At 45.2% G+C, this 26,620-nt stretch overlaps 1 protein-coding gene across 3 annotated transcripts in view; it reads right to left on the reverse strand.

Annotated features, from left to right (window-relative positions):
• Positions 1-26,620, reverse strand: part of GALNT16 (polypeptide N-acetylgalactosaminyltransferase 16) — a 63,978-nt gene that overhangs the window by 22,477 nt on the left and 14,881 nt on the right. For all 3 annotated transcript variants that reach the window (XR_011097123.1, XM_068684172.1, XM_068684171.1), the window contains exons 2-7: positions 11,950-12,125; positions 9,322-9,420; positions 5,318-5,385; positions 3,325-3,390; positions 2,148-2,269; positions 446-533 (exon numbers count right to left, since the gene is read on the reverse strand). Coding sequence is in view for 2 of the 3 variants with exons in the window: in XM_068684172.1 (XP_068540273.1) it covers positions 446-533; positions 2,148-2,269; positions 3,325-3,390; positions 5,318-5,385; positions 9,322-9,420; positions 11,950-12,125 (619 nt within the window). In the remaining variant the exon portion in view is untranslated. The remainder of the gene's footprint in view (positions 1-445; positions 534-2,147; positions 2,270-3,324; positions 3,391-5,317; positions 5,386-9,321; positions 9,421-11,949; positions 12,126-26,620) is intronic.

A 26,620-nucleotide genomic window follows, 5' to 3' on the forward strand; every position in this document is an offset into this window, starting at 1 on the left:
CTGTAAAGAGTCACCTCCATGGTTTATGAACATAAAAACAGAGCACAGAAGGAGTGTTTTTCATGGCTGGCTGCTCAGTCTGAGTGCCACAGCCTAAAAATCCTGCTGTTCACTTGCTGGTAGGAGGTAAAGTGGCCAGAGGATATGGTGATATATGTAACCAGTTAACTAAGCCCTGATACTGCAAGACACAATGACACTGATGTAAGCTCAAGAAAAGAAAAAAAGAAAAAAAGAAAAAAAGAAAAAAAAAAGAAAAAAAACAGTATTTGGGCTTTAATTCAACTCTGCAAAAGATCTGATTTAGCAAGTTGCAGGAAAAGGAGGACAGAGAACCCATCAGGAAAGAGCCTCACTATTTTCTTGTAAAGCTGAAGAGAACAACAATTATTTTTCATGCACCATCCCTCAGGCCAAGCTTACACAAGCCGTTCGTTATACCCACCTCCCCGCAGATCTGCTGATGCTGCCAGGTAGGCAAAATTATCCAGGCTGATAACATCAATGATTGGACTCACCACTCGGGTATAATCCTGAAGGAGATAGAGAAAGGGGGAAAAAACAGTCAGGCTATTCTTGAGGGTCTGGTAAAACTGCCAGAGATCATAAAAAACATAAAGCTGCACATGTAACATCCAAATTTTTGTTTGGCTTCTCCAGTATAGTTCTGACAGCTGGGCAAGTGATGGATGTCCACAACATCCAAACAAGGAGATGGTGGGTATTAGCCAAGTGTGCACCATGGAAATGGGGAATGAAGCGTGGGACCCCGATACCCAGAAGTGCTGCTAAGAAACAGCTCTTTATTTTCTGCCCAAGTCACAGGACGTGAATCACTGTCCCTAAGGTTTTGTGCTCATTTTTGCTATCTATTGACAGTATGCTTCCTGCTCAGCCATCCTTGAATTAACTCATTGCCATCAGCCCAGAAACAATCAACCCACTAAAAAAACATCTCCCTAATAAGTGTTATGAATCAAAGCTCCGTAATTAAGAATCGTAGCACAAAATGAAAAAAATATATATATCGTAATATTAAAGGGATACTTTACTGGCCTTAAGGGGTATAGATAGTTACAGTTTTACTTTGCAATCCTTTTAGTAAATGGAACTTGAGATTATAACAAGTTTTCTTCATGAGACAGGGCATTAAAGACAGCCTTGTGATAGCTGAAATCTATGATGAAACAGAGAGCTGGCAATTCCAGAAACATCATCTTGTTATCTGGCACCTACCAGCCTCCACAATGTTCATACCAAACCTCCATTTCGTGCCTTGAAATAGCTCCTCCTGCTGTGGCCTGGCTGGCCAGCATGGAAGCAAGAGCCTATTGTTCATGGATATCCCCTTAGTGCTGTGACAGCTGCACAGGGAGTACGTTGGCAGTGCCTGAGCCCGATGCTCCAGCGACTGCTCCTACCAGCCAGCACTAGGACTGGGTAGGGCAAGACTGAAATCCAACCCAGGACCCACATCGGGAACGCATGAAGTAGGTCTGCAACACGCTGACTTGAAATCTGCTCACTAAATAAGGCTGGAGTCGGCAGCCAAGCTTTTGCAACTCAGATCCTTCCCTGAGGAAACCAGTGAGGTCCTTGCTGCTTAGGAACACCATGCTGCTGTAGCTTGACTTAAACAGAATTAGTAAAGTAAATATTTATGGGCTTCCAAGATGGAGGATTTATTGAGCATGACTAAGAAGCAGAATCTTTTAAGTCATTGGCTCTGAAATTTCACCTTCTTCCACTGTAAGCCAGAGATGGATACAAGTCAGCAGTGCAATCAGGGTGACAGTTGCTAATATTCCTGTCTCGTTTTCAGTCTTCCAGACTCATGACAAACCTTTCCCAAGCGAGCCAACAAAAGGACATCCCTGCACTCACTGGCAGCTCCTCCGTGCTGGGAAGCTCCCGTCACTCAGCGCCTCCTGCCCTGCCACATCGGCAGGAGCATGTATGAAGGCCATCAGGGATCTCTTGCCCATCTAGCTCAGGCTGTACCTTCCTCTGTAACAGCCTGCCTGAAAAGAGGACTACCTGGGAAGGCTCTATGCTTGCTGACACTGTTCCTGGCACACATGGGCACAGGATTCATCAGCACAAGGCAGGCCAGCCCCAGCTAGCCCAGACTGGGAGATGGTGCTCACCTCTTTCACTCTCTGAAGCATTGGCTGCAGCCACTCGCTGTTGACTTCACAGTGACTGTCCAAGAAGGTGAGGATGTCGGCGGTGGCCACTTCAGCTCCTCGCACCCGAGAGCGAATCAGCCCTGCGATGAGGAGCCAGAAGGTTAGGAAGGGAAACAGCTGAGACCCCTTCAGAAAATAAACTAATTGTGTGGCCATAGCATGAGAAGACCAGGTGATTGTCCACTATCACACCTCTGTCAGGAGCAGAAAGCAGCAGGGCATCCCTTGAGGGCCACACCACAACGTGAGCCCCCCCAGCACACAAAGAATGACTTAATCTGCTACTTCTGTCCATGCCACTCAACTTTCATCTGGTTCCTGCCTTGATGAGGGTCCCCTTCCCACACATACCTTGCTGCTGCCTGGGCCGCACCTGCTTGGTGTCTCTCCCCTCAGAGCACCCTACTGCCTCTCTTACCACTTAAACAGGAACCAGCTCTACTCTCTTGCTGTCTTTCTTCCTTCTTACCTGCTTCCTTTTCTCCTTTATTCCAACCCATGATCAGAGGTGTCAGTCTGGCTCTCAGACATCTCCATACTTTCTCACAGACCATCCCACTACCTGGGATGACTTTCATGAAGAGAACAGTGACTCCTGTCTCTCATTTCAGACCCTTACTCCAGGCCTGCTGTGCACTGACAGCTTTAGAAATCAGCCAGAACATTTGAGTCAAACTAGAGAGCAGCCGGGTAAGTCAGTGTTACCATTTATGCACACGGGAGATATATAAGAATTTTTTCCTTAATTGTATTTATTTATGATAATATAATTGCTTTTTTTTTTTCCTTTCCCACATCTCCTGAATGGCTTATTATCTTGCACTTCGAGTTTAAAAGACAGGACTTCCATCTGCACCTATATTCACAAAGATCTTAAAATGTTGTCCTTGCTCTAGCCAGGGCCTCCAGGTACCACTTGTCATTACTTAACTATGAAATGAGAGCCTTAGAGTTGATAAGAGAGGTTATCTGTCCACAGACCTCCAACATTAGGACATCAAACCCTTATACTGAAAAAAAAAAAAGAAAAAAAAAAAAGTAATGGTAAGAAACAACTTACATGCAGCTGGCAGGCAAACAGGGCCATGTGGGAAAGCCCACTAAAACTCTGCACCTACGAAGTTTCCACACTCACCTTCTCGACGGGTGTTTCGTAGACACTTGACCTTCGGGATCTTGGTAAGGAGCTGGCAGTCCTCAGCTTAAGGAACGCAAAAAAACGTTTGGCACACATGCATGAATTACTTGGCTTCAACAGAGAGCTCCAATTAACTATTCTCCTGCATCACCATGGGAGGGGAACTTCGGCTTTCCCTTAGTATCACATTAAGCAGCCTGATGGCCTTAGTTCTCTTGTCTAAAGGGTACAGAAAAGAGAGCTGCTTGCCTGCTGTCCACCTCAGACAGCTGAGGCTTTGCTTGCTGATACTCCAGTGGGCCAGGCCATCGCCCTCCTACACTCAGCACTTCACAGCAACGACAGGGCATATGCTAGCAATGTGGCACTGAGCGATGATGAAAATGAGAGGCTGTAGGGAGCCTGGGCCGTAAATTGCAGAAGTGCCAAGTAAAAGAGAGTCCTGTCATATGAAGTGATCTCATCCATTCTCTTTGCCTTCAGCGGCTCACCTGGGCATTTCCCAACATTTATTCTCAAGGCAGTTTCTGCTTGATTTTATTTAATGTAAGTCACAGGGATCTGACCTGCTTCCTTGGAGACGTTATTAGATTAATAGATGGATGCCTAACTGAGGGCTTTGCTGGCAGCTTGCCTGAATCTTGGGCCATCCCTCATTTCCACTGCCCAGGGAACATGATGGAGAGCAGCAGCTCCCAGGCTCAGCCCATCCATAGCAAAGCACCAGGTCATGCAAGTTTCCAAGGCTGCACGGGCTTTGCAGGATGCCATGGGCTACACTGCCTGAGAACTGCCCTAGCAGAAATCACAGTAATAGCAATTTCTAAGACACTTTTCCCTTGCTTCTGCACGCCCTCATCACTTTCCATGTTTATTCCACACTCCTTTTCATGTCTTACATCCCCCCCTTACCCATTTTCATCCACCCACAGACTCAGCACTCTGGGGAGAACGCAAAAGCCATCATCCAAAGTGCATCTCTTGGCACAGTCCTGCAGGAGCATTTCCACTCTCAAGGACACATGCAATCTGAAATACTGCTCTTGTGTGGGCACTCTGGCAGCTGCTGCACCATCCAAGTAAAGTGGCAGGTGCTTTCAAAGTCTACTGAGATTTTGCTGGACAGCTGCTACAACAGAAAGCATCTCTTATCTTGGCTAAGTCACCATTTCAAATAAGTACAAGAACCTTTATCTAGTCACTCACTCTCCAGGAGTGGAGCACGTCACTCTGAGTGTAACAAGTTGCCAGCACTGGCAGACTCTTTGTTTTTTTGCAGAAACTGAGGTAGATCCTAAAGCAAAGAGTCATCAAATAGGTACTAAAGCATCCCTATGGAGGCGCTTCAGTGCAGTAGCTGTATGACCACAGATACCTGTCTGCCAGAGAGAAAAATAAGAACTGTCATAGGATAGGGTTTTTTGATATATTTTTTTCCACTTAGGAACCTAAATGGGAATTTCTGGCTGAGCCCTGTGCAGTGCTGGTGCTAGAGATCCATCGGCATTGATCTGGAACACTTTGGCAACTGACATTATATAGGAATTTTCAAGGGGCTGAACGTGAGACACTTAGGACTGTTTAGAGATGCTCAGAAACACCCAACCCCAACAGCTGGATGCAGCTCAGTCTTTATCCAAATCAGACTCTGAAAGCATCATTCTTAAATCCCCAACCTCAGCATTGCCTCAGCAACTGTGCTGAAGACCTCACAAAATGGTACACAATGAAACTAGACAGAGATCTCTGGCAATGTAGCCAAAACTGCCAAGCTGACAGAGAGGGAAGACGCACCAGACAAAAAAAAGCAGGAAACTCTGGCTTCTGCCATGCACGTGCTTAAAACAAATACAAAGACCACCTCCCTCTTGCTTTTCTCTTGTACACAGACATGATGGAATCTCTGTGAGAGAGGGGGACTAAATAGAGCAAACAAAAATATGGAAAATAGAGGGAAAAAAAAGTGCAAGGGAAATGGGTCCATACTTACGATCTGAGCTGAAGTCATCTACCAAAATGATCTCCTGGATGAGGCTGGGAGGAGTGCGGTTCAGGACGCTGCAGGGATCCAGAGAGGAAAAAGAGTCTCTGTGAGTTGCCAAAGTAATGGCAATGGTAGGACTGACACAAGCCTGCTGTGCCACGCATTACAGCAGGAATAACAAACGTCAGTGGAAGAGGTAACCCTGCGGTTGTGCCCCTTTTGGTTGTTACTTGACTTTCGTTCAAAACAGCCATGACACTTGCTGAGACACACCTTCCTTTGTGTGGCTTCAACTGTACCTTGCAGTATCACCAGAGATGTAATGAGTTTGTGTCTGCAGGACACAGAGGCTTTCGCACACAAGGAAAGGTGATAAGAGGTGATAAGAGCTTCTACCCTCTATAGAGGTTGATATACTCTAGTACCATGCAGTTACTTTTTGACTCTCTTATTTGTTTAAAATGCTTGAACTAATTTTCTATGACTTTCTTCAAATCCCTCCCTTGGCTTTACAACCACACAGCATACTCCCTCTTTGAGCCTCCTTCAGCAAATGCACAGGCAGGTCCTCACCGCCTCCAATAAGACAGCCAATGTGCTGAAAGTCACTTGCACTTAGGCACCCCACTGAAGAGGTCAGTCACGCAAACTTCAATATTAAAAATCAGAGCTAAACACTGTCCTCATGGTTCTAGCAACCCACCTCATTCCAGTGGGGGTTACTCTTCTGATTTTGAGTGATTTCGAGGAAAGTGTTGGTTAAGTTCTTTGGGTTTTCTTTTTGTTTGTTTGTTTGTTCTATATAGGAAACACAACAAGCATAATCTCATACTCCCAGGAATGACCCACTAAGTCTGCAGAAAAAGAAGTCACTGTCTTGCTAACTAGCATCAATGATGGCTTTGCATACAGAGCCAAAGCTTCCTTAGTTTTCTGTTGTCTCACACTGCAAAATCCTGACTGCTCTGCTGTTCAGTATCACATCCCACTCTATTTCAGATGTATGCTGCTTCATACGTCTCAAGAGTATTTGTATTTTGAGCTTATATGTCCCTGGATGTCTGAGCTTGCATTTTTCAAAGCTGAACCTCATTTGCTGCTCTTGGCTCATACTTCTCTGGATCCTTTAGCATTGCATAGCGGGGTGGGAGGTGGGAGATGTTCCTCTTTGCATTTATGACTGCAGCTTTTCCCAGCACAGCCATTATCTGCATATTTTACAGACAAGGTTGCCCTGTGCTGAAATACTTGTCCATGCAAACTCAATGCAAAGCATTAGCAATCCAGACTGGCTGCGTACTGCAGCGTAACAGCTGTAAAATGGGATTCTAATTCTTCTCCCACTACCTCGACTACTAGTGCTGCTCACATTTTCTCCACAAGTTTCAGGTCTTCCAAGTTAACATGACTGGCAAAAAAGCCAACACTTTGTTCTCCCTTCCTCAGTTGTCCACTGATCCCCCAGCAGAGGAAACATTCTTGAAGAGTTCACAGCTTCCTATTCAATGCCTAGTTTTGCTCTCAGCTCTGCAATAATTTGCTGTGGATCCTTGGGAAAGGTGCTTTATCTTCTTTGCACTTCATCTTGCCTGTTTTTTAACAACCAACACAGTAATCCTACTACTTCCCTTCAGTGAGGTGCCAAGACTGGCACGACAATCAATTACTCTTGGGAACAAAGTGTATTATTAGGATTCCAAAATCCAAAATCCAAAATCCAAATGACAATTGCCTTTTACAGCAGAAACACAGACTTCTTCCGTCATCTCAAAGATACCTTACAACCTTCATCTTCCCTCACAGCATTGTTGTTCTTCCAATATCAGTGTCCTGACTCAGTCCTATGACACTAAATCAGCAACTGCCAATGGCTTTTTCCTCTGCTGATCTGTCTATCCCTCATCAGTTCACAAATACTCTTGTTTATTCCATATGTTAGCAGAGAACCATCTCTATTTTTCTTGTGCTCTAAAAGTGTCTCTTCTTTCGCCATTATTTAAATTGTCATCATAATGAGTTACAATACCAAAGGTCTAGCATTGCATCAGCATCCTTTACGCATAATTTATACAGGCTGCCTGCACAGGCACTGAACCACCAACAGTTGTTCAAGACCCTTGTCTTAAAGCCTGACCATTCACCTTTGCATTTACAAAGACAAACAGTACCTGCAATACTGACTGAAATCAGAAATAAATAGAAAGAAAGGGCAGTTGATCTTCCCTTCTACAAAAATCATCATTGCAACACACCTGATGGTATCACTTAACAACTAATCAGGCAGAGACACCAATTATTCAAAATGGCTTTTGAATGACAGTTATTTCCACGAAGAACAGGACGCCAGGCAAGTAACTGGTTTGCAAGTGACAGCTACGTCCTGCCAAGGAAAAGATCAAGCAGCCATGCAGCTCTTGATGGACTCGCAGCACCAGCAGGACCAAGGCTGTCAGCAATGATCCATTTGTTATGGAACATTCACAGGTCCTGGAGGATAGCCCATTTCCCACTTCCTTCCCTACGAACCTTCTTAGTCACTTGCTGAATATTTTTAAGCAGTTTTCTTCCTTTAGGCTGAAAACTAACCAAAGTTCATCTGAAGGGCTCTCCACATGGGACCAAGTGAGATTTAGGGCAGCATGGCCTATTCATGCTTGGGCCTGGTCCCTATGGCATCCATGTTTCAAGATCTTTGCTGGGGGCTCTGGATTGCAGAAGACCACGTCTGAGAGACTGGCAAGGCCACTTCTTAAGTGCTATGTCCAATTCTGGGCTTCACAGGACAAGAAAAACAAGGACATGCTGAAGCAGGTCTAGTAAAGAACCAAGTAAGATGATTTAAGGACTGGAGCATCATATGCATGAAGCGAGGCTGAAAGAGCTGGGATTGTTTAGCCTTGAAAACAGAAGGCTCAGAGATGTTGCACTGTCTCTGTCCTTGGAGATATTCAAAACTGACTGGACACAGACATGAGCAACCTACTCAAGCTGATCCTTCTTGGAGCAAGCCTGGCCTGTTAATGCATTGGCAATGCTCATCTGCTCGTTAGTACATATCACCCCCATAGGACCTGCTTATCAGTTCCTCTCTTTATGGGTTACTGCTGTTCTGAATGTCATCTTCTCTACATTTTAATTATCATAGCATCTGGCTATTTGATTGACTGCCTTGAGATCTTTCTTGAGGATCACACTACTACAGCTTCTGAGCACCTAGCCATTTATTATCTGACCTATGATGTAATCAGCAGAAATCTCCTGCTGTTGCCCTAGCAGCACTGTAGTTCCAAACAAATCTGCTCATTTTCTGAACAGTGGCTCCGCAGAACTAATTTTATGGTTCAAGAGAAAAGGAAACGGTAAGAGGTAAAAAGACAGAATGTGTTAATGCAATATATGCAGACCTCTGGAAACACAGCAGCACCAAGCCGGGCAGACAGAAACCCAGCCTTCCAGCCATAAGGCTGACTTGAACAAGCCTGTTATTTATTCACAAAGCACATTCCTCTAAGCCCACAGGACCTGACGAGAAGTTAAGATGATGAATAATGCATTCCTGCTAGTGATATGATGAGTTCAACTTTCTACCTGGACAATTCACTCTCCTTTCAGCCTTCACAATCTGTTCCTGGACCTGCTTGCAGGCTTCAGGGACCATCTGTGCAAATGCTTGATAAGTCAGAGGGCAAAGGACATATTTTATGTAAAATTAAAAAAGGAAAAGAGCCTCCCCAGGTTCTGCAGGGGTGATGGGGAGGGGAAAGAGCAGCTGTAGCACTGCTCTGTGGTGCTGGTAATTGCATGGTCCCATCTGCTTGGGGATGCTGCCAGGCCCTATGCCACCTATGTAACTGGTCAGATTTGGCCACTGCTGATACTCAGAAACGAGGAGCCACTAGTACAAAAGAGCAAGCAAATCTTGCTTGCCTAACCACTGCAAATGTCTACACCCACCAGTGGTGGCCTTCCAGGCACGGCGGTTTGGGCCCAGCACCCTGTGCTGAACTCACCTCTTCACTGTACGGAGCAGGGTGGAGCGAGCCTCGTTGTGGAAGGTGATGATGAGGCTGGTAGCTGGCAGGTCTGGATCGTAGCGTACAGAGGTGCACCTGCAACACCAAAGAGCAGAAGTGTGAGCCCAACATTGTCTACCAGCACCTGCTGGGGCAATGCATCTAGAATATCTGTAAGAGAAGAGAATAATATGCTAAAACCAGAAACAGCACAGTGGAGATGCAGCAAGGGAGCTCAGAACACTAGTACTGCAGCTGGCAAGGGAAAATAATTCCTCTTATCTTCTTATCTGACTTTGTAATGTTAGGTATGTATATTCATTCACATGCTCAAAATCAAGAACTACCTCAGAATCAGCTTGCACCAGGGCTGCTTATACCCTGTGGACAACAAAGATTCTTGGAGGAGAGCAACTCATGAATATGAACCCTGGATCCAATTCTGGCAGGTACTAGAAATGACAGATTTGGGCTGATCTGCTCCTCCGGAATGCTGCCACCTTAACTTCCAGCCCAGATCAGGCAGCAGTCAGTCTGCACTGATTTCCTGCCTGGCAAAGAACCTGCATCTGAAACTGTGGCCTGGTGTTTTTAACTACTTAAGACCATGCTTAGACTGAATACATCACTAGAAGGAATATAATTCATTTCTTATAGCCACTACTTGTACTCCTACATTTAGTTACTATTTTTTTCATGGCTATTGCAAAATTGTTAACTATTTTTATCACCACCTTCAATCCTACTGGTTTAGAACTATTCTAAATTACTACTATTTTTCATTGCAATATTTTACTAAGACGACTACTTCTTACAGCAATTTTCAAACATACAAAAAAGCTTTGAAAAGACTGAAGTGAAAAACATGCGATCAGACAGGAGACATACCTCACCTATTACTGTTTCAAAATAAATCCATGATGTAATGAATGTAAAATGTATTAAGTCATCAGGAAGTGGAAAAACAAAAGAGAGAGGTGTATGTGTTACTTGAGAGAGACCTTCTAAGATCTCAGCATTATTACAGCATCACAGAGGACAAGGATAAAGTTTGTGCTTGAAAGTGGGGTCTCCCTTTGCTTTGGATCAGAAAACAGCTACATGCTAGCTTAGAAGCAGCTTGTAGGATGTGTTGATTTCTCAAACCACATCCAACTTGTATCAGCTGAAAAAAGTCCTCACCCTAAATTGCCATCACATCAGCCATTCCAATATTGCTACAAGGCAAGGTACTCAAAAACTCCCTAATTTCCAAACTGACCTCCCTGCAGAACAGAGGAACACGGTAATAGGTTTATCTGCCCTGATCATACACTGCTTAGGGACTCCCCATTGCTTAAGGGAACGTTTGCAAAGCTGGGGCCTGAAGCAGCCATACGTTTCCATGGAGCAGCATATATGTTTGTCTTCAGGCTGAAGTGCACAGACAGGGCTTTTCACAAAAAGCGTGCTCTGCATGATACCACAGATCATAGATCAAAATAAATAATTCCTCTTTGAAGGAAGCTGTTTTTAGGCCAGAACATGACAGCAGATTAACAGAAAACAGCAATCCTGCATGGCAGGGAGATCTGTCAGCAAGGGAGGACATGCACTGCTGCCTCTGAGTCACTAGCAAGCCAATCCCTAGCACTAGACTGGGGAACGGGACCACAAGACTTTCATCTCACAACCACGGTTCCAACCGCTTACATTCACAAAGCACCCTGATAGCTGTCAGTGCTGGCAAACTCACAAAGCTCCATTTCTCCTGACATCCCTTTCGCAGTTTCAATCAAGTTAGATGCCTGGCTTCCCTTCCCCAGAAGCTAGGAGGTGTTGCTTTGCAACACTGGGTCCAGGTTCTAGCCCAGATCATCACTTCAGGCATGGTTACTCTGCTTCTATTTTTTCCTGCTTTGAAGTAGGCTGTTTTGCACTATCCTATCCCTATCAAACCTATCATCTTCAAGGTACAACGTTATCTTTCTGTACTGAAGAAGGTACAAAATAATTACCTGGGCACTATTAGTAACTTAAGGATGAGTTTAATCAGCAGAATAAATTCACCCCCAGTGAAACAAGGACAGAACAACCAGCACTTTGCAAGCCATGAAATATTCACTGTATGAAGATGAAAATCATGTTATTTTCATCCCCACCTCAGCACTTTTCATCCAAAATGTAACACTCTGGCTGGAAAGAACACACAAAATGAGTTCAGACAGCCAAGGCACACAGCAGGTGAGAAAAAGTAAAGCAATGTTGCAACAGCTGTGTACCTTACAGCCAGGACAGAGGCTCACTGAGAAGCCAAGAGTGTAGAGGCAGTTATACAAAAAAACCAGCTGCCAGTTGAGCAATTTAAGCTGCAATGGAGGAGCTATGCTGAAACCCAAAAGCTGAAATAACAGGATAGTGCTCAGACCTAGGAGAAGATGTACTAGAAAAGCAACAAGCTGGGCTGGGACTGAATGTGCATCGAGACCTTTGCAGATTAACCATGAAACAAAGTGAAGCAACAAACAGACCCTGGTGAAGAAAAGCTAAAGGCATCCTTTGTTAACACTGCAGAACAACACAGCGTGGCACTGGACTGCCCACAGCAAGCAGCAGCCATGGTGTGGAGCAAGGGCTGCACAGTACCTGTAGTGCCTGGTGTCCCGTATGGGCCGGTCGCTGCTGAGTTTGTCGCTCTCTAGCTGATTAAAAGCATGCTGGCGGTAGGGGTCTTCTCCAGCCTTCAGCAGCTTTGAGGACAAATAAGCCTTTTCATCAAAAGCCCTCCGGCTGTTCTTCTCTCCTTGGGGAGCCCTTGTCATCTGGAGCAGAGATAAGCATCAGAACATCAGGGAGAGCAGCTGATCCACGTTTAGACACATGGAACACGTTTGGATGCAAACACTACGGGAGGCTGTTTGCCACGTATCTGCAAGTAGCTCGGTATGGCAGGAAGCAAGACAGGCAAGAGCTTGGAAAGGTAAGCAGGAAACCCTCACAGATGTAATGTTATAATTGCCTTCCCTGAGGAAAATTGCAGGCCTCGCTATCCTCACTGACTCAGCTTCAGCTGAAATCTGCTTTCCTGATAGTGCAGACAGAGCCAAATTCTCTGCAGCACTTGTTACACAGAACGTGCGAGACTGCAGGCATTTGGAAACCCTTCCAGACTGCACGGGCTTGAGAACAACCTCCAGCCAGTATGGCTGAAACACGGTACTTTGAGGAAAATTTTCAGCCTTTCATCATTCACTACTGCTTATGAACACAGATGGAGTTGATTTAACAGGTTTCCCCCTAAGCCTTGCTCGGCTTTGTCCAGTCTCACAGAAGTCCATGATAAAGCTGGAAATTGCGTATGACCATCCCCAGTCCCACACAGAAGCTAAAACAACAGGGCTATCCCTCTCCACCCCCTGAATGCTTCTTAATTTCCTTTCCCTGGTCACGGAGTCAACACAATGCCAAAACACTCGAAGACCATCTCATAGGGTCTCTGCAAAGGGCTCCTCTGCAGTGTGGACAACCCTAAGAGACCTGAACGGTTGAGCAAGATGATGGCAAATGAAATGCAGTGTACGCAAGTGCAAGGTAGCACACATTAGAAGAAACAAATTAAACTACTCACACACATCGATGGACCGCAAACTAAATGTGACCACATGCATTACGGATCTGAGCGTCCCCATGGACAGCTCAATGAAACCTCAGCACTTAGTGTGCAGAGGTGGAAAATAGGACAAAAAGTAGAATCATAGAGTATCCTGTGTTGGAAGGGATCCACAATGATCACTGAGTCCAACTCCTGGGTCCCCAAAGGACCACCCAAAAAATCAGACCATGTGTCTGAGAGCATTGTCCAAATGCTTTTGAGAGCAAACGTCTAGACTTAGAACAGGACGGAGAAAACAAACTGTCATGAATGCTGTCATACAAAATCAGGGACAGCTTGGCAGTCATGGCCAGAGCACAGTTTTTGTCAACCCAGTCTCTGGAAATACATTTTTGGAGGATGAAGAGAAACTAAAGGTTATAACTATTCAGTTTGGAGAGAAGATGAATGAAATGACGGAGAGGAAAAAGGAAGAAGACCCATCAAGTTATGCCTACCATAGCCAAGTCAGCCTGATGCTCAGATCTCCCTTTCTGACCATACAAGAAAGGATAAAACATCTTGGCATAGGAAATAAAGCTACACTATTTTCAATACCTAGAAACTTTCTCAAACACAGCATGCTCAAGCTGCTGCACATGGATTTACCCAGCTCAGGTTCAGGCACTTTGGCAGACACTCTGCCTCTCTTCCACCCTGCAGGCACCTCAGCGGGGATGCCAGCCCCTGCTTCCCCTGCTTCTTAGACTTTCCCTGAGGTTGTATTGTCAGTACAAGGAAAAAACAGCTATTTCGGTTCCTTTAAAAGCTGAAATGATTTCCTCCTCTAATTTATATCTGAAGTTATGTCAATCAGAGCTTCCTTTCTTTCTCATCCTACAAAACAACACTGTTGCATAGCAAAATCCCAGCTAATCCTGTGCCTTTAAATATTTTGCAGTCACTCACGCACCCTTTGCTACTTATCTCTGCCTCCCCAAGCCCTGGAAAAGCGACAGCTGGGTTTGGTTTATATTGCCCCGAACACTGTGCAAGGCGCTGGAAGCAGCAGCAAGCCTGAGGGAGCCATCCTGTCAGGGCACTGCAATGGCAGCGGGACAGGGCCTGACCCCATCCCTCCACCACAGCCAGGGGTCCCGGGGCAGCCTCAGCCCCAGGAACTTTCCCTGGGGACCAGACAAGGCCTGGGATGTGGGCCCAGCTCTGTGGGGTCCGTGGCCAGGCCGGGTTGTGGGGAGCTAGAGCCCCGTCCTGCTGCGGCCTCGCTGGGGCTGGTGGCCCTGGGGCTGACATGGGCCATACATAAAGAGCACTAGGAATTAATTATCAGTTAAGAACACGTCTCATTTTTAACTCAGCTGGTATCTCTTCATGCTCTCTTTAAGTGGAAGAAGGAGGATTCAGGGGATGATGGCTCGGGCAGCCTAGCTTCAGGAAAATGCTGCAAGGAGTAATCAAATGGCCGATGCGTGCGCACCGGGAAGGGAAGAGGGTAATAAATAGCAGCCAGCTGAGATGTGACAGGACCACATCATGTCAGACCAAGATAATTTGCTCCTGTGATGGAGTCATCAGTCTTAGGGGTGTGGAAAAGCAGTAGATGTGACACATCATGACTTTGGTAAGGCTTTTGATACAGGCTTATAAGATATCATTAGTAAGCTAGAGAAATAATAGCCTAGATTAAAACTAGAGGAGAATGGGCTGAAACCGACTGGAAAGCTGCTGTCAGAGCAGGATTACCAACCGTTCACTGACAGAGCTGAGGGGCTATGGAGAGGGCAGGTTTTAGGGGTGCTGGATCCAGGGCAATTAAATGGCTTGGATCTTGAGACTAACAATTTTTATCAAAGCCCAAGGAAATCCAGCAAAAGGTGTCAGAGACATTGGGGAGCCTAATTAGAATTTAAAATTATCTCAATGCATGTAGAAAAAGTATCTGAAAACAATACCTGTAATTCAATAAAGGCACTCAAACCCCTAGAGTTCAGCAGGACTGAACTAATACAAAAAAACTGAGGAAATACCATGGTAGCAGTTCCTCAGAAAAGCCACAGACATTACAACTCATTGCAAACAACACAAAAGCAAAGCCTGATAAACAGAGGAGAGCAAACACCATTCTCAGTGGTGTCCACACAGCTACATAAAAGCCCAGCAAAGGGACTATAGAGCTTATTTTTAAAGGACTGACTTGACTTGCTTTATCAGATTCCTTCCCTAGAACACAGCTGTTTGACTACAGGACATTCATCACTGTTAATTCAAAACATATTTAACAGGAACAGCACCGATTCTCCATGAAACTGTACTCAGTTCCCCCACAAACTTCTCTGAGGTGGGCAGACTGGCAGCAACCCCCTCCTTCCTCTCCCTTTGCATTAACACCTCTCACGAGAGGAGAAAGGCAATGTAAGCATGTATGGGCTTTAGGCACATTAAAGGCACAGTGTGTACAGCTGAGTTCAGAGGTAAGGTTTTTACCAAATCAACAGGATAGCTCGTTGCCATAACCTTTATGGCTACACACTTCTTGAGGCCGGAACTACAATTGGGAGTTACAGGAGCAGAAGAGCCCAGTTCCTTTTGATTGATGTGCTATGACAGACCCCAAAAAATTGCTACGTGAAAGCAGAAAAAGATTAATAGGCACTGGAAATTTGAGTGTCTAGACTAGGGATTAGCAAAGTAGTTTGCACAAACTAAGGTTTGACCCAAACATTACTGTGACTTCCAACACAATTCACACACCAAAATTTTAGGAAATACTTTTAGCCTTTTAATCTCATTTTACCATTTCTGTTTTGCACATATGTTCCTCCCTTTAGCGACAGGATGGACCGAGCTACTCTTCTGGATGTTGAAAGCACATCATTATGTGTGTTTTGATATGGTTCGAGGGACCAGCAACTGTTTAAGTAGAAAAATTAATGCCGTAAACAGGGGATTAAGGGAAAGGAATTAATGCCATGCACATCCGTGAAAATGTGAGGGCCTCATTTCTCAACTAGGACAGTGCTATAGCTCTAGGCCTGATCACTCGTAAGACAGCAAGACTGTAGTACACAGCACCATTCACCTCTGCCCATCATCTGCCACCAGACACAGACACACCAATTCCAACACTGAGAAAACAGCCACTAAAACCAGAGCAGTTTGGGAACTTAGAGTCCCAAGATGTTTTTTTTTTGGCTTGGCCAAACTCAAAAAGAAAAAGCGTATTCCAGGGGCCAGAATCACTGTTCAACGGGGGTAAGGTATGCAAAACTCTCAGATGTAAGTATAATTAATAATTTGCAGTTGAGGTTAGATTCACACCAATTTTATGACAGGATACAGACTGCATACAGACAGGGCAGGACTGGGAGCTGCAGCAGCTCCCAATAAATTCCCAGGAGATCCTACTTGCTGGGGAGCATGGTACTGTCAGTCAGTGGGCTGAATATGCGAGCTCGAATGCCTTTTGCCAATGGCAATTGTTTTAGAGGGGGTATCACGTTCCCAGAGGGGGTTTAGGAATTCCAGCGTGCACTTAGCTCTTATTCCTCATAGAATAACCCATAAACTGCTCTGTTAAATTGCACAAAATACTTTAAGAGAAGAGGCTGTGCCTGACAGCAATAGGCCCTATTTTATTCATGCTTTAACTGTGTAAAGCTTTTTAAATGTGGTTTGGGAACCGTGCTCTTACAGAACTTCTGCTATGAAATGTTAATAAAAGTTACCACAATTAAATAGAACCATCCCTTGTTCTTTGAGAAGCACAGGCGCTGACAGAGGACTCTGAAATTAATTTTGACATTTAGTTTGTATATTGCACAAACCGGAGTAACACAATGGAGGTAGTAAAGCAACTTGAATTGATCAGCTCCCACACCAGCAATCAATCACAAGATTTCTACTGGCATCAGCTCCGTGCTATCGTGAGGCCTGCTGCCAGTTCCAAACGGGGACGGAGAGACCAGTGGTGGGTCCCCAGCAGAGGCTATGAGCTGTTGACAAGGAAAGCGTCCTCAAGCATCTGGCCTGAAAAGGTAGAAACCCTGTATGATGCAAGAAAGGCGAAGCAACTATTTTCCTGTGTTTGGTTTCCACAGCAACCTTCTCCCCACACCCATCACTTTTTGGACACCACTCTCAGAGCTTCCTCCAAGAGACACAGAAGACGGCAAGGTGTTTTCCATGTTGTTGCCTACAGCCTGGAAGCAGCAAACATCACATCCTCCTGCGGTGTGTGTCACAAGCCGCTGGACCTTGGGAGTTGGTGGCGTAAAGGATTTAGAAATGGGATGATGCCAATTTACAGGTCACAACAGTGGATTGATGGACAAGGCTTGGCCACTGCCTTCCAAACAGACTTGCCATGGTTTGGCAAGCTGGTCTTTTAGACAGTTTGGGGGAAGAAAGTAGGCAACACAAGAGAGAGAAATCTGTGCAAGGGAAATTTAACAAAGGAGTGTAGGGAGATAAAAATAAAGACAATTATGTTACTACATGCATTTTCCCTGATGTATATTCACTGTTGAATGGTAACCTGAGAAGATGGAACTTATTCTACAACCTCGCACAACAAGTGCCTGATACTGTCAGTTAGTGTGCTCTACAGCTGGCCAAGACAGATTTTTCCCTACATTTAATAGGAGGTAACCTTTTAAGTATGCCCATCTTTGATCCAGCTATATAATCCCTGAACAGACCTTGAAGCAGTTAGCAAGGGCTGCACCCCACCGAGCTTTCTGGCCCAGCTAACCAGAGGCAAAAAGAAATTGCCAATAACTGGAGGGAGGGGACATGATGCCCTGGGGCATCCTTCTCGATTTTTGTTTTTAGGAGTGTTATATAAAGCAACAGTGGAAGCCAAAAGAGCTTCAAAGATAGATGCCTGAGGGCACTACCTTCTAAGCAACTTTGAGGAAATAAAGCTGCTCAGAAGCATGGAAATCCAGACCCCAGATGAGGTGATGCAGTTGCCAATGCCTATTTCTTCCCTGAGTTTGAAGTCTAACGCACACAGATGTCCATTATACAAACTTGAAAATCTGTGACCATTTTTGCTTTTATTATATTTATGATTTTTGTATACATTGAATTTATATAACCACCCGCATGTCCAGACACATCTGGCTTTGTGCTCATTTGATCTTCTTCTCACTTCCTGGGGTAGAAAGAATTTTTCCCCCATTTGGCAAATTTTGCTGCAACATGAACGACACCATTTTTGGTGACAGAAAGCCTTTATGCTTCTATATTTCTCTTTAGGAGAAAACCAATGCGAAGAAAACCCTGAAAAATGGAGTGAGGGGAAAGTCTTCAAAATTACTGAGTGCCAGCATGAAAGAGGAGAGAGGTCTGTGAGTTTTTCTTCCCTGAAACAGCACTTGTTTTCCAAACACACCTATTTCTATCCATAAATATCCATGACAACATCTAGCGTCAGGGAGAAGACATATGCCAGCACACTCTTTCAATACCTAAGGGACTAGGCAGTTGATACTGGCACCCCTACCAGAACAACAGCATAGTCAGAAAGAGATCCTGAAGGGTAGCTGGAGACACAGTGCCTCAGGGAATAAAGATTTTGAACAAAGAAGTGATGGTCACATGAGTATGAAGCTGTCTGCTTTCAGACATCTGTTTAGTATCACATAGGAAACCTCCTTAGCAAAATTCATCTTGGCTACTCACTGTATATAGGAGCACTGCTCTGCTAAACACTATACACATAGTTTGTAAAAGTGGGTTTTGAGGTCTCTCAGTCAGGCACTGTAGGCTGCTACATTTGTTCTTGCAGCAAAATATCCCTATCTTTGTAGACATTTAAATACATTAAGAATGCCCCAGGTTTCCAAGTAATCGTGAGTTATTAAAACAAAGAAGAGAAAGGAACAGTTTTATTTGTCTTCTAAGTGTTAGATATAGTCACTACCTGAGCCCAGATTTATAGCACCTCATTCAATATCAAGACACAGATAATGCCCTCTTGATTACCTGGTAGTACCCACAAGGCCAATAAGACAGTGCAAATGGCGGTGGGATAGATCTTCATTAAATGCATCCATCACTAATTATTTCCCTGTGCCCACTCCCCCACCTCTGCTGTCTGCACAGATGCAACATGTGCATGTGCCTCCTGTGCTAATGCACTCATCCATTCCCCTTGAACTCAAGTGACCTACATTCAGCCTTTTCCTCCCAGTGAATCACAACTGTCCAGAGCGACAGATGCAGCCACAGATATTTCCGCAGAGGAGAAAGCAGCTTCAGGCCTGCTAAGCTGAGGACGGCGAGGCAGCATTGTGCTATTCCCAAGCCAGCAGAAAGGAGAAGTTAAGTGACATGGAGAACAGGAGGCTGAGAATAGGAAACTGCAATTTCTAAGGAAAAATAACCTCTCCTGATAAAGTCAAGATTTCTTTTTGTTTTGTTTTGTTTTTGTTTTTCGTTTTAACCTGCTGAATGCCTCAGGTCAAGAGAGGAAATGAAGCTACACTAATCCCCAGCTTTCCGTAAAGAAAACACAGCACAGAATATGGACAAAACTCAAGAATATAGCCTACATTTCCATACTATTTGTCAAGAAAGCTGCGTGAAGAAGCTTCCCCAACAGTGAAACTAAAGATTTAGCTATTAAAAAAAATAAATAAAAGGAGAAAGGCTCCAATGGTCAAGAAAATAACAGTGCAGCTTCCCTGAAACATCTTAGTCTGAACTGCAGCTGCTGCCTGCTTCTTGCTAATGTAGGCAGTGGCAAACTAGTTACTTAAGAGATAAGCAGAGGTCAGTGAGCACCGAGGAGCTGGCACAGTTCACTGAAAGCATTAAAATATTTAATTATATTAAGCTCGAGGCTCATTTTCTTTGCCTTCAAGATCACCCTGCAAGGGCTTTTTGCTAAGACTAGAAAAGGGGAGTTGAAGTACCTCTTTAATCATTCATCCTCAAGAGTCACGGCTTTAAAATGGGAATTAGAAGATTAAGAATAAAATGGCATAGTTCTGCTATAGCCAACACTCACATTCCTCAGAAATGCACAGGAAGACCAGGGGACAGTTGGATCCTCCCACTGGGGACAAACTCATCCCGTCAGCACCCGCCAGCTCAATAAGAAACTGCATGGAACTCATCTTCCCAGGAAATACCATCTGGGTAGGACAGTGGGGATGGTGCATATGCATCCATGAATAATTACAAGCATTAGTCCTGCAGGAGGCAGTTCACTCAGATGTGTTCGCCACCATGCATTCAGCTCTGTGGCTCGCAACAGAGTCTTCTGATAAGGCAGAAACTCATTCCCTGTCAGTGAAGATTTGAGTGGATCAGGCCATTGGCATTTTGTTTAGAAGCCAAATGAAATCCAATTTAATTGATTAATTTTTCAGTTACTGCATTACTCCAATTCCAGGGCTCAGCAATCAATTTGAACTGACAAGACCCTCAGAACCATGCTCGGCTCCTGCTTGGGTCTCCATTTGCACAGACATTAAATTCACCTCCCCAATAGCAAATTTAATCAAGGATAGTGCATACCAATGAAAAATCATGCAACGGGCTCATATATGCCTGTCAAATATGAAAAAAAACTGTGTTACACTATGCAGGCCTCTGTCATTCTAGGCTTCCATCACATTATTAATAGCAACATCCTCAACAGCCCTTCTGCTCTCCTTTTTAATCACTGTCAACCAGGGAAGAGCTGGGCATATATGGAAGAGCTGAACCACTGACCCAGGCACCAACAAAAACGCACACACCTGAGCCTCAAAATCCTAAGGGCAGGTCATGAGAACAACCACTGCTCATGGAAACCCAGAGCTCCCCATGCACGGAGCCCCGCAGCCCCTCACGCAGCCACTCGTCTCATCCTGCAGATGCAAACTGCGGCAAAACAAACTCAGTGACTGCAATGTGACCAGTGAGGATCTTTAAAATCCATTACTGCACCAGTCCCCATACAATACAAACAGCACTAATCTTGTAATGTTTGAATGTTTGTGGTCAGCAAAAGCACAGCTATGCGGAAACCTTGGCCTACAGTTGGTTTTTGGCTTGGCTAAATCTTAGGCCTGATCAGACAGATTTTGAGAACTGCTATTTTTGAGTTCATTTATTAAAAGACACTTCAATATTTTACTCCAGTGGGGAGTTTTTGCCCAAATGACATTTCCAGAAAGCTTGCAGGAGCCCCACCATCACACGCCACTTCCCTCACAGTGCCACAGCTGCAGTGCCAACAGCCTCCCACAGCTTAGCCCAGTGGCAGCAGTTTCCAATCCACAAGCAAGTTTTTAAACAAAAAGCTCATATGTTTGTCGTAAGAAAAATGTACATGGTTGTTTCCCACACCTGGAGCTGAGACCATAAACTTTTGCTTCCCAGAGGAGTGTTGCGAGAATATAACCAATGTGGTCAAGAAACATGGCTTCTCTTCTCCTTAAGTTCCATCAGGTGCTTTTATTTTTATTTTTATTTTTGATTTTTAGTTCTTATTCCAAATCATGGCAGCTGTGAGTAGGATCAAGTGAGCTCATGTCTTTGGGCAGTGCGACAGTCTAGCTTCCTCCCATTGCCTTGGAGCACCAGGCAGGCACATTTTTCACCATTCATATTTATTTCACCAAATTGGTGCATAGCTCCAAAAAGCCACCAGTGCTGTGATGGTCAGAGAATCTTGCCTGGGCCTTCAGCAGCCTTCCTAAATACGAAGGGAAGAGAAAAACTATATACATATAATCCAACCATTCACTCCATCAAAATCACAGGGGTACTCATGAGGATGAGCTCTGCTTTCTCCTCTCCAAAGTTACTCAGATAGCAGCATGAAGCACAAACACTTTGTTCATATTCAGAAGAACACAATGTAAAAGCTAAGGGTGTTGTAAATTACCACTGAAATCCTGACCGGTGGCAAAATTCCCAGTCACATCAGCAGGACAGTATGTCAGCCAGAACAGGAAATATAAACAGAAACACACACACTCTACTAATCAAAGCCCCAATTTTCTGCTATGCTTACCCTAGAAATGGGTTATGTTTAGAAAACGTTCTAATTAGTATGTTGTTACATAGCCTTCATTACAGAAAAGACAAGTAATATATAAATTTCTAGCTGGAGGTTGTGGTGGTGAGCTAAAGGTTAAATGCGATACAGCTTGTTAGAGACATGGAGTCTCTAACAACTCATTTTCTCCCAAATAGAAAAAGATGTAGAGACATTTTTCACAGTTCTGGCTCACTCTTATTGGGTTTTAGCTTTTCTGGCTCCAGAAGGTAGCGTGGAGATGAACAAATATGAACAAAGGAAACTTGCTGACAGGTTTGTTCAAAGTAGATTCAAAAAAAATAAAATTATAAAGCAAACAGCAGAGCTGTGGTTGCAAGCATGGGGACACACAGCACTAAAGATACCGCATTAAAAACAAAAACAGAAAATCATCCACCAAAAACTTGAAAAAACTGTTAAAGAGGGAACAAGATTTGGAAGATCTACTCTTAAACGAGAAAAGAGAAGTGTGAAAGAAGAATTGGCTTATAACTCTCATTACAGTCTGCAAGAAGCATTTCTTACCATAACCGGTTGGGTGCAAAAGGCGTGCTGAGTAACAAGCCTGAACGTGGCAGGACGATGGACTGCACCAACCCATCTCCTGACCCACACACCCCAGCTCACACGGCCTGCCTACCACCTCTGAAGATGGCCTGAAGAGCAACACGCCAAACAGTGAGCAAAAAGCCTTAGCAGAGCAGCACCTCCTACTGAATGAAATGGGTTTAGTGATTCAAATGCGAAGTGAAATCTGATTTTTGGTTAGCACACAAGGCAGCTGCCACTGAGATCTCTGCAGACGCGGCGTGTGAGCCACACGGAGCAGCTATCATGCCACCAAGTGACACGCTTCTCAGGATTTGGCCAGCTGCTGGGACGTCATTTTTCAGTTTTTCTCCCCAATTAGCAGAGGCTTAAGCAACAGGAGCTGCTCTGTCTTTCTGAAGTCAGCGATGAGAGATGTGCTGAACTTCTACAGGAGCCCATCCTTCAGGATTTTTCTACCATACACGAAGGGCACTTCACTGTCTGTCAGTATCTACAATACTTCATAGAGATCTCTCCCCAAACCAGTATCAGAAAGGACATTTGAAGCTGTAGAGTCGAGCACTCAGCACAAAGGGCAATCCTGAGTGACAAGTCTCAGCACAACGTTAGTTCTGCCACACGTCCCGTGTAAGCATTCAGCGGTATGACTGTGCGTAATGGCGTGCCAGCGTGTGCACTGACACGTGAGAGTTCAGTAACCACAATCTCTTCCCCTGCCTCCCCGCAGTCACACACAAGGTAGGCCAGAAACGAGCAACATGCCAGAAGCATCCAGAGCACGTCCCCAGCGGTATCTCACACTTAATAGCTTCTGCTAATTTGAAGGCAGAGATGTTGTTCAGGAGGAATCAGCCTGCAGCTCGGTCCCTGAGGAGCGGGAGCTGCAACAAGCAGAGAACTCACTGCGTGACAAGAGGCCGCTTCCTTCCACACACACACTGTGCCATACTCCTTTCAGCATCGTCCCCCAGGGAGGACTGGGGGGAAATGAGACCTCTTTTCCTCGGCAGTGTTTTGAAGGTGTACCAATGCTGGGCTAGTGCCTCCTCTTCAAAGCCAGGCTGTCTCAGGGTGGATTTTCCTCTCTCCTCACATCAGCCTCCACAAACACAGTGCGGCTCCCATGTATCTCCACAATTGCCCTGGTGGAAGTTTCTTCTCTTTCTCTCCTGCCCTATTGCCCGGTCCTGCTGTACTTTTTGGAGTTCCTTGTGCAAGGGAATAGCTACCACCATACCCCATGCATTATGGTGCTTTGGAAGAACTTGCTCCATCTCAGCCGGAGAAGCAAAGCTCTCTGCTGTTGGCACCTCCTCTGCTACGTCACTGATTTTAAAGGGACAAATGTTGCCGATAACAGAGTGAAAACAGAAAGCAAAGAATGAAAACAAAGCAAAACTCAGAACCACACCATGCCAGAGGAGAAGCTGAGCTCCTGTTGCCTCCTCCCAGGCCTAGATGCCAGGCCTGCCAGTGAACTGAGTGCAAATTGGATCTATGCCTTCCTCAAAAACCTTATGAGAGGCTAAGGTGTTCTTAAACTCAAAACATGGGATATTCCAATACCCATCCCATGATCACCCGTTTCTGCTCAGCTGTACCAGTGCTGTGAGGTGCATTTGTCCCCTCATCCCCCACAGTCTGGCTGGGCAGCAGACCGGCAGTGACAGGCTGTACCAGCAGCCTGCAGCCGCCCTTAGCCTGCCTCAGGTGGGGCCCGCAGTAACTCTCACGTTTGGGAAGACCCCAAGGTATCATAAGCCTGCTGCTGTTTTCCCTCACAGCTTCATTTCTGCCTCTGATTGCATATGCACGCACCAGGGCACAGGCTATAAAGTCTGAGCCTGCAATTGATACAGAGATCTGCCTGCTTTTCAGATGTTTGTTACCATAGCAATACCACAGTAATTTTTAGTTTGTTTTGTTGCCTTTGTGTGTGTTATTTTTTTAAAGCTAGGTTATCACCCACTGCAAACAGAGGCAGTTCCCATGTGTGAGGAGGGAATTAGCACTCGGTGAGCTGCAGACCCGGCAGGGCCTGCTGCCTGGCTCAGCTCCTGCCTCAGGCCCCACTGCGGCTGCAGGGCTCTGCCTGCTTCTTTGACCCAAGCCACAGCTGATGCCTGTGCCCAGCACGGTGCCACTCATCAGACTGCTTCGGGCATCCACTTGCAGCTTCTTCCCAAACAGCTTGGCCAAAACAGCTTACAAAAACAGCACGAATAAAGTAGATTTCTCCTTCATCGCTAGCACCTACTTCAAGACTCTGGTAACGACCTACAGAAGCCTAAACAGAGAATTGCCATATCAACATACATGGGTTACCAGCGTGGTTTTCAACGTGTCATTTGTGGGCTGCTCCAAAGGACCCACAAAAATGAAACAAGCCAACTGCCAGAAATTGGCTCCCTGCCCTCCCCCAAGTATAACCAACTGCGGTCGTGTTCAGACCTAAGGTCTTAAGACTTAAGACACCCTAAGCAGAACCCCTCCAGAAGGGGAAAGAAAAGCATCCTTTTGCAAAAAGACCCAAACTCTTGGTACATTCAGGCAATTCTGGAAAGCCGATCCTTTATAACAACGTCCTAAGTTAAGCAGAGCAGAAGATCTGAGGAGCACATTCTTCATTAGAAACTAGCAGATCAATTCCTTGTAATCTGCGTTCATCACAAAAAGGCACAATTTTTCAACACCTGTCCCCCTGCTTTGCTAGAACTGCACACTACTCGCTTCTGTGCGCTGGTTTGCAGAGGATAACTGCCTGGTACTCTGCCTATAAACGAACAGTCAGCCCTTAAACACAAGCAATAAAGGTTCGTACTGTGATGCTAGAGGCTGGGGCTTGATACAGATCTGTCAGTCATACAGAGCAATAGAATGAATAAGTTCATTAAAGGAAAGTAGAAAGGCATCTTTCCCATTGATCTTTAATCACAGATTAGTGAACAAATCACATTTCTCTTTGCAGAAAAGTCAGTCGTGTTCCTTACTAAAAGCGTAATTGTAGCATGTGATGGAGTGCTCCAGAAATGGCTGCCTTGGAGAGACAGCTGACACAAACCATGTACCTTGGCGAGGGTAACGCAACAGCAATTTATCTCTCTGCATTAACCAGTGTTACACAGTTCAAATCCTACTGTGTAAGGGCTGAGACACGATAGGATTTATTTTCTCTTGACACCTATCTCAAAGAGGCTCATTAACTGGGGAACACTGAAACATCTAACAATCATGTGGCTTAAGGTACTGCCTCTTCACTTAGCCCTCACAAGCAAGCGTTCATTTATTGCGGTCTTAATCTGCAGAGCTGAAAGTGCTTCACTCGTGGAGCCTCTGCTCAGAGGTAGGCTGCTGGTGGGGGCACCCCCCTGCCCCAGTGGGGTGAGGACCAGAGGGCCGGGCAGGTTGCGAGGGGAATAGGTCCTGAGCAACTGTAAGTTGCAAAGGTCGGGAGTAAAACCCTGTAGTTCCAACTCCTGGTCCCTCCTGCTCAACCATGAGAGTGCTTTTCCATCTCAGTTTCCCCTGGCCTATGGAGATAGCATCAAGAGAGCCACTCGGTAACACTGCAGCATGCCAAATAGTTCAGGGATTTGCCAATACTGATCCAATTTCAGATTTGCCTGTAGGCTTGTATCAAGCAGTTCAAAAGCTTAAGTACACTTCATATGCATAAGATGACAGAGAGGGATGCAGGGCTGAATCCTGAAAATTTGGCCTGCCTTGTGACTTCTGGATATGGATGAGGAAAAAAGTCATGGCAGCTTGTGTTACCAAAGCAGCTCTTTAGGAAATATCCAATAGAGAAAACTGCCTCTGAGCAGCAACCCAAGTAAGGAATCCACACTTGGTTGTGCTACCACCTCAGACATCACCTCTAATTAAAGAGGGCTCTACCTGCTGCAAGTCAATGGTGCCCTGGTGAATTCATCAGCAATGCCACCCCATCCTCATACAGGAGGGGACTGTAACTTGCCTGCTTCCAGTTCTTGGACATCCCCAAGTCCCATCTGGGGATGTCTCAGACAGGAAAAACCCAAGAGAAGTGAAGGCAGCTTAGTCCTAGGAGCCACCTGGCACCAGCCCTTTCTGACAGAGGGCTCCAGGGCTTG

The sequence above is a fragment of the Anas acuta genome, chromosome 5, assembly GCF_963932015.1.
Source record: "Anas acuta chromosome 5, bAnaAcu1.1, whole genome shotgun sequence".
Lineage (NCBI taxonomy): Eukaryota > Metazoa > Chordata > Aves > Anseriformes > Anatidae > Anas > Anas acuta.